Source organism: Chiloscyllium plagiosum, chromosome 21 (assembly GCF_004010195.1).
Source record: "Chiloscyllium plagiosum isolate BGI_BamShark_2017 chromosome 21, ASM401019v2, whole genome shotgun sequence".
NCBI lineage: Eukaryota > Metazoa > Chordata > Chondrichthyes > Orectolobiformes > Hemiscylliidae > Chiloscyllium > Chiloscyllium plagiosum.
In genome coordinates this window covers 37,297,391-37,306,498 of record NC_057730.1, presented here as the reverse complement: position 1 = coordinate 37,306,498, position 9,108 = coordinate 37,297,391, and the positions used below count along the sequence as shown (strand labels likewise).

Sequence of the window (9,108 nt, the reverse complement as noted above, 5' to 3'; positions counted from 1 at the left end):
ACCCACACTCCTTCCCCTCTATTCCAAGCTCCTCCCTGCCGTGCTCCCTCCATTTCCCCTTCCTATCTAAGTTCACCTATCCTTGCATGCACCTCCTCCCCCTCCACTCCTTCCTCCTCTCCTGCACTCTCCTTTACTCCTCTCCCCTCCTTTATCTCACTCCCTCCCTCTCACTGTCATTCTCTATTGCTTGTTCACACATTCTCTGATGTATCTATTCTTTTGAATTCCGGTCTCCCCAATCCTCGCAAGCTTCCACCCTTGCTCCTGCACTCTCATTCTTGCACTCACAGGTTTAAATGCTTCTGCAAGCTGTACCTGGACTCTGGCCTCGATGAGATCCAACCTGAGTGCCAGGGCCTCCCTCATGAAGATGTCCGGATACTGAGTTGTCTCGAATGCTCTCTCCAGCTCCTCCAGCTGCCAGCTGCTGTAGTTAGCTCGGGCTCGCCGCTGTTTCACCGGCTTCGACTCATCTTCATGGCAAAAAGAAAATCACAAAAGGAAACCATTTCTGCACATACCCTCAGGCTGACCCAAACCACTGCCATGACAAATTTGAAATATCACCATTGTTAATACTGTCCTACACAAATAGCCCAGCATACACAAAAGTGCCTTAAAAATGAAGCTAATGTATTTCCTGAGCTTTGGTAACGGGGCAAGACACCTTCAGATGGTATCGGGGGTATGTTTTACATTCCGATGGATTAGCAGACAGTTTAACATCTGCAGCTGAACACAGCATCTTTAACAATATAACATTCCTTTCCACCCTAAGTCACTGAATTTATTTAAAATGCAGTTGCAAGTAATAGAGAAGAAATGAGAGGAGAAAGTGAGGACTGTAGATGCTGGAGATCAGAGCTGAAAATGTGTTGCTGGAAAAGCACAGCAGGTCAGGCAGCATCCAAGGAGCAGGAGAATCAACGTTTCAGGCATGTGCCCTTCTCGGAGGCCGATGGAAGATTCTGGAACAGTTGAGGAACCCAGAGTGTGGGGTTAAGTACATGAAAGTTTTTGGTACTTACTGTCTTTAATTTCCGATATGGCTAGAAAGAACTGTTTGTCAGAGGCCGATGGAAGATGAAAAGAAATGAGAGTCCAATCATGACTATTTTTTAAATTAAATTGAGACAGCAAGAAAATTTATAAACCAAATAAAAATTCTAAAGAAGTGCACAGTGAGAGTGGAATATAAAGGAAGACATTACTCCCAGAATGAGAAATTAATTGTACAACAAATTGGGAGAAATGTTGACATGTGGGTTGACATTATCACAAAGTCACAATCAACTCAGCAGGGCCAAAAATAAGTGATAAAATCTAAAATTGAATTGCACATAGCTCAACACAACATGTAAAACAGATTTTTTTAAAAATGTACGAATCAAAAAGCAAAATATAACATAGATCAAACATCGTGCAAGAAATAAAATATTAAACACAAAAACTGCAAGGAATGATTATTAAATCAAAACAGCTAAAACACACACACATCAATAAATTATAAAACTGATCAAACATTCTGACCAAGAAATTAAATATAAAATGCACAGAAATAAAAAATAAATATAAAACAGGTAATTCGCGTAAAAAAATAAATTGAATGCTTAGAACAAGAAATTACATATAACACCACAAAATAAAAAATAAAATGTAAGACAGCTGAAACATGCAGCTCCATCAATAAACCAAAAGGACAGAGAAAGAGTAAACATAAATAGGCTAAATAGATGGGAATCATTAAAAAATTAAACACACAATACAGAATATCACCAGAGAGATTAAAATTTATAAATAAAGCTCACAAAATACTCGAAGAATCAAGCAAATCATTGAACTACAGAGTCAGGGAACAAATAAAAAGATTTGGAGTGATGGAAGGAGAGAGTGCATATGGAGACACGGGAGCTAAATTTCAAAATGTTGATGCGATAAAGGGAATTCATAAATTGTGCTTAGGAAAATGTCCTACAGAGGAATATTTCTAGTCCAACAAGGAAAACGGTGCTGCTAGTTCTTGTATATAGGCCAAGTGGATCAAATGTCCATTGGGGAACAATTCACAGACATTGATTGATGAAAAGATTTACATTGGCTTCAGAAAGGAACAAGGAAAGAATAGTTAACTGCAGGAAAGCCAATTTCAGTGGATCAGACCTGCATAGGTTGGAACCAAAGGTAATCAGGAAGAACCGTACCTAAACAATGGACTGCCTTCAAAGGAGAGATAGTTTGGACAAAGTCAAAGTAAATTACCATCAAATCGAAGGGTAGAACAAACAAATCAAGACTGTCTAGATGATGAAAGAGATAGAAACTATGTTGAGGAAGAAAATGCAACAGATGTCAGGTGGATAATATAACACAGAACCAGGCTAAATATAGAATGTACAGAGGTAAAGTGGAAAGCCAAATAAAAGAAGCAAAGAGAACATATGGAAAGAGACTGACAGTTAACATAAAAATCTCGGCAAAATATATAGTAAAGGGAGAAGTGGGGTCGATTAGGGACCAAAAAGATAATTTGACACAGAGGCACGGGTCACAGCTGAGGTATTAAATGAATACTTCATATTTATTTATCATTAACAAAGCAGAAGACACTACCCAGGTCAGGGTGAAAGTGGAAATAATCAATACATGAAAGGATATATGATTGATAAGAATAAGACAGCAGAAAGTCCACGTGGACTTAAAAGTTGATAAGGTACCAGGACCAAAGATGTAGCAAGGATACTGAAGGAAATAAGAATGAAAATTGCAGAGGTACTTCCAATAATTCTCCAATGAGGATGAGCAAACTGCCCATGGCAATTTAATTATGAGGAACCATTTGAGCAGAGGAATGAAATAGGAATTTAGCAGTGGTGGGGCACAGTATCATTAAAAGCATAGAGCCGTGAACAGGAGTACCAAAGGCTGAGTTGCTTGCTCAGTGCCAGGTTTAAGAATGTCACCTCTGTGTTGGAGAAGAACTTAGAGAGGGAAGGGAGAGACCTAATTGTTGCCATCGACATTGATACCAACAACAGGACTAGAAAGGAGGTTCTGCTAAAAGATTTTTGATGGTTAGGAGCAGAACCTCCAAAGAAATAATCTGTGGATTACTATCTGAGGCACAGGCAAATTGACATTGGGTAAATAATGTCAAGGAGCTAAATACATCACTCAAAAAGGCATGAGTGCAATGAGTTTCAGTTTAAAGGGCACTGTCACCAGTACTGGAGTAGAAACGAGCCATGTCAGTGGGATGGGCTTCAGTTGAACTGTGCTGGGACTAGTGTCCTAGAGTATTGAATGACTAGGGCTGTAGGGAGAGCAACTATTGGGATAACAATGTCCAGATTGGAACTGAAAGGGACAGAGTACAAGGAAAAAAACAGCACTAATTGGGGTCAAAATAGGAAAAAATTATGAAAAGGGAAAATGAATGTCTGTCTACTTGAATGCACATAGTACTTGAAACAAAATAAATTAATTAACTTTGTACATATACAGGTTAATGGGATGATTTTATTGCCAATATGGAGATTTGGTTTCAAGGAGATCAAAGCTGGAAGCTAAATACTCAGGAGCATGTAAATAATTTTCAAGAAAACAGGCAGGAAGGAAGGGTAATATTGTTGGCAAACGATTGAATAAGTACAATAGCAAGAAATGATCTTGGATTGGAAGACATAGAATCCATATGACTGGAGATAAGAAATAAAAAAGGGGGAAAGAAAGCACTGGTGGCATAGTCTATAGGATCCATAACATTAGCTACATGGTAAGATATACATTGGGAGATATTGAGGGCATATAACAAAGATAGATTATTAAATTGCAGGAATTTATTTTCTCAGATGGTAGTGAATCGGTGAAACTCTTTACTGCAGCGGGCTGTCAAGCCTGTTCGTCAAGTATAATCAAAGCTGAAATATGGGTTATGGTTTTAACTTTTGTTTTGGAACATTTTTGTTCTGAAATTCATGTTTACTGTTGTAGCGAACCTTATCTTTCTGTAGTCAATTCACATCCCACTGAATGAGAGAAAAATTGAAGTGTAGCCCTCCATGAAAAGGTTGGATCCCACTCTAGTGGCAGTTAGTTAAGTAGCAAGGTGCCTGGTAAGCTGCAGTGGGTAGTCCTGCTGCTGTGTGTGCAGTTGTGAGTTTGAGTCACACTCCAGAAGATGAGTGCAAAAATCAAGGCTGATATGTTCCAGTCAATGCCAATGGAATTCTACATTGTCAAAGATGCCATCTTTGTGCTAAACTGAGGCCCTCTCTGCCTTTTAAAATGTTGGAAATCCAATGGCACTATTTCCAAGAAAGGCATAGGAGTTCTCATTGGTCTTCTGAACAATTTTATTTCCTCAATCAAGATCCCCAAAACAGTTTGTATGGCCATTATCATATTCTGTTTGGGTCAGCTTGGCGTGCAAAAATTAGCTGTCGCATTTTAATTTTGCAAACAGGATCTGCACTTCAAGAGTGTTCTTATAAATTATGGAAGAATGTAAAAAACATTGCCAGTCACTATCAAAGTCCTGAATTTCTTCACCTGATTCCTTTCAGGCATCTGCTAGGGATATTTGCAAGATCTCACGCTTTATCATCCACCAGTCAGTCTTCTAAATAATAGATGCCATTTTTAACAAAGCTGCACAATCAATGCATTCTGACACTGATAAGGCCAACCAGATACAAAACTCTTGCCTTTACTGGAGAGGATCATAGACTGTTTGCATATGGCAATCTAACAGATATTCCTGAAATATTTATCAACCAGAAAGGAATCCATTCTCTCACTCTGAAGTTCTTGACCATTGTAAGTTTATTGTGCATGTGTGCACAACGTTTCCTGGAAGCTGCCATAAATCCATTTTACTGCAGCACTTGAATCTGCCACAGGTTTTGCACATTGAATTTTGCTTCTTTGAATTCAAGGCCTTCCCTCTGAGGACCTAGATGGCAACACCTTTCAGGAGACACTTACCAATTAGGTTCAGGATAGTTCCCACAGGATTCAAATCAACACGAGAATTATGGATGAACTAGGGCCTTGCTAAAAATGAGATTCAGGAGCTTGGACAGATTAGGGGCCATTTCAATGTAAACAAATCTAATAGAGTCATAGAGTCATAGAGTCATAGAGCTGTACAGCATGGAAACAGACCCTTCGGTCCAACTCATCCACACTGACCAGATGGTGGCACGGTGGCACAGTGGTTAGCACTGCTGCCTCACAGCACCAGAGACCCGGGTTCAATTCCCACCTCAGACGACTGACTGTGTGGAGTTTGCACGTTCTCCCCGTGTCTGCGTGGGTTTCCTCCGGATGCTCTGGTTTCCTCCCACAGTCCAAAGATGTGCAGGTCAGGTGAATTGGCCATGCTAAATTGCCCGTAGTGTTAGGTAAGGGGTAAATGTAGGGGTATGGGTGGGTTGCGCTTCGGCGGGTCGGTGCGGACTTGTTGGGCCGAAAGGCCTGTTTCCACACTGTAAGTAATCTAATCTAATATCCTAAATTAATCTAGTTCCATTTGCCAGCATTTGACCCATATCCCTCTAAATGCTTTCTATTCCTGTTCCTGTCCAGATGCCTTTTAAGTATTGTAATTGTACCAGCCTCCACCACTTCCTCTGGAAGCTAATTCCATAAACGTACCACCCTCTGAGTGAAAACATTGCCCCTTAGATCTCTTTTATATCTTTCCCCTCTCACCCTGAACCTATGCCCTCTAGTTCTGGACTCCTACACCCGGGGGAAAAGACCTTGGCTATTCACCCTATCCATGCCTCTCACGATTTTATAAACCCATATAAGGTCACCCCTCAGCCTCCAATGCTCCAGGGAAATTAGCTCCAGCCTATTCAGCCTCTCCCGATAGCTCAAACCCTCCAACTGTGGCAACATCTTTTCTGAACCCTTTCAAGTTTCACAACATCCTTCCTACAGCAGGAGACCAGAACTGAACTCAATATTCCAACAGTTGGCCAATGTCCTGTACAGCTGCAACATGACCTCCCAACTCCTATACTCAATGTGCTGATCAATAAAGCATACCAGATACCTTCTTCACTACCCTGTACACCTAAGATGCTACTTTCAAGGAAATATGAATCTGTGCTTCAAGGTCTCTTTGCTCAACAACACTCCCCAGGAGCTTACCGTTAAGTGTATAAGTCCTACTCTGATTTGTGTTTCCAAAATATAGCACCTCACATTCATTTTCAACAATCACAGAATCCAGACCTGCATCTTTGCCAAAAACTAATCACTTTTTCCTTGGGCCATAGCCTGTCTATCAGGTTTTGTTGAAATTTGTCTATTAGCTTTTGAGATTTGTGGTTTACAGACTAAGAAACACAGAGGTCAAACCTCAATAATAAAGAAACCATAAAGCAAGAGGGAAAATGTGACTGATAAAACATAGCTAACAGCTAAACTAGAGTATAACACAACACATAAACTTTACAGGACAAGAAATCAAATATACAATAGCTACACTACAGAAATCAAGGAGCATAAATTCAATAAAACACAAAGATCAAAACCAAACATACAAAATGGTGAAACTAACAGAGAATAAAGTCAAATGTAAAACCAATAAAACAGGAAACAGACAAAATAACAGATGAAGAAACATTACACTCTGTGCAGGGAACACTTAAACTCAGGATAAGAAGACAAATGATCTGATGAATAGAACAACTAATAACTATACTATAGATTAATTATTCTCTGCAAGAAGAAAACCCACACACAACAGATAAAACACATAGAGGAAAGAATATACGATCAACAGTTACAACAGGATTCATGCACTACAAGTTGCTGAAGTCAAAATGAATAGAGTAACAAACAAAATGCAAGACAGCTGAAATGTGAGGTGTAACAACATTTAAACCAGATATCAACACAGTGCAAGAAATACCACAGACTTATAACATGCTCACTGTTGAAAATGAAATACATGACAAATGAAACACTCAGTGCAGTAGACTGCATATAAAATTATTTAGCATAAAATGCAGCACTAAAATAGAAAAAAGAAACAAAATTTATAGTAGATAATAACAGAGTAAAAGCCATATATAATAGATAATGAATGGAGTGGGAAATAAAATATACTGCAGATATGAGCAGAGCAAGAAATAAACCAAACATAGAACATATTGCCAAATATTAAACAATGCAAATCAAGCAAATAGGGAATGTCTAAAATATTTGGATCAAATCATTAAAGAAAAAGCAAAATACAATTGAGGTAAAGCAGATGGAATATAAAACAGAACATGAAATTAAATAGAAAATATATAAATCACACAACAAGAAATGACTTCTATAACTGTTTGACTTGCAAAGAACAAGTAGTACATAAAACACATTGGACGTGAAATCCATCATGAGAGGTAGCACAGCATGTGTATATTGAATGGGTAGCCCCATTTACAGCCATATAATTTTATTTTCTATTGAAGTCAGTGGAAAAGAAAATGAGGCAGGATGTAAAGAGGAATTCCCTATCACCCACCAACTGAGCTGCCTCTTAAGATGAATTTTACCCCCATTAGAGTGGTGCAACAATAAAAATATATAACGGTTAATACCTGGGGAATAATCAGTGATTTTGAGGACAGGTACAATCCACAGGGAAGATAATAAATATAACATGGCTAAAATGTACAGTGTAAGGTATAATATACAGAGATTAATAAACACAACTATGAAAATACAAAAAAGATAAAACAAACAGTGTAAGTGACATTCTGGGCAACAGAAATGGCAACGAATGAAACATAAAGTAATGAAATAGCAAAGAAACTGAAGAAGTGAGATATCAGATAAGCACACAAAATAATGGAATGAAATCTCACACAAATAAATCAGGTAGAATTAACAATGAAATATGAAAAGTCCAGAAATCACAAAACAATAACATAAAAAAGGATAAACCACTCTAAGCAATAAATGATTTCATAAACATATAAAACAATACACTGAGAAATACATTCAGCAAGAAATAAATAAAGATGCAGAACAAGTCAGATGTAGAGCAATAAATGAATTCTAAAATTGGTGAAACAACTATTCACGGACGCCAAAACATGAAACAGGCAGATAAGAAATAAAATCTAAAATAGATCAAACACATCATACAGCAATCAATTCTGAAGCAAATAAAAGGCGCAGGGAAGAAATCAAACTTAAAACAGCAAAAGCAAAATCCAAGATAAATCATGCAGACTGATAAATAAAAAAACAAATCTGCATTGGAGTGAATTAAGTTGAAGAAAGATTATCATTGGGGAATAAAAACTCGAATGTAAAACAAATATAGAACAAGAAATAACACGGAAAACATATGGTAGACAAATAAATAAATATAAATTAACCAGGGTCAGACGGGAATGCATGAAGCAATTGCATCGATGTAACTTTTGCAGATTTCATGTATTGACAAGTTAATCAGAAGTTGAATTTAATTGATTGATTTCTCCCAGCGATTGTAGCAGGGTCCTCGATACATGTTACTATCTTCATTCAAAACTTTCTTCTAATGGGTTCGAGCACGAGATGATCTGATCGGTGTTTGTTAGTATAGAACATAGGTGATGCCATAGAAGACGATTAACTGTATCGCCCAACTGGCCAAGTAATGAAACACTGAGCAGGATCAGTCAGTTAACTCCGCTACAGAGGATAAAACTTGCAAGTTTCTCCAAGTATGTTCCTAAATACACATACAAACTGGGGTTGTATTTCGTAAACAGATAAAGTAACACGTTCAGGGTCTCGTACAAAACCCCCCACATTTTTACATGAAAACATCTTTCTGAATCCCACCAAACTCGCCTTGTGGTTTTCTGATCCTTGTTTCAGTTTTATTGAATCGCCCATCTCTTACCGAGTCTTTACTTACCCCTCTTCCTCTGCTCGGACCTTCGACTCTCCCTTTTCCTCTCACTCACAATTCACTCTCTTCTCACTACTTCCCCTCCCCTACCCGTCCCTCCCCTCTCATTCCTATCCCTCCCTCCCCCATCTCCCCTTCTAATCCCATCTCCTCTCACATCCTGCTCCCTCCCTCTCCCCTCACTCCTTCCCCTCCCC

General features: G+C 38.5%; 1 protein-coding gene across 1 annotated transcript in view; it reads right to left on the bottom strand.

Annotated features, from left to right (window-relative positions):
• si:dkey-43p13.5 (paired mesoderm homeobox protein 1) overlaps positions 1 to 9,108 on the bottom strand; it is a 14,716-nt gene that overhangs the window by 3,498 nt on the left and 2,110 nt on the right. The window contains exon 2 of the mRNA XM_043711847.1: positions 319 to 476. Coding sequence (XP_043567782.1) covers positions 319 to 476 — 158 coding nt within the window. The remainder of the gene's footprint in view (positions 1 to 318; positions 477 to 9,108) is intronic.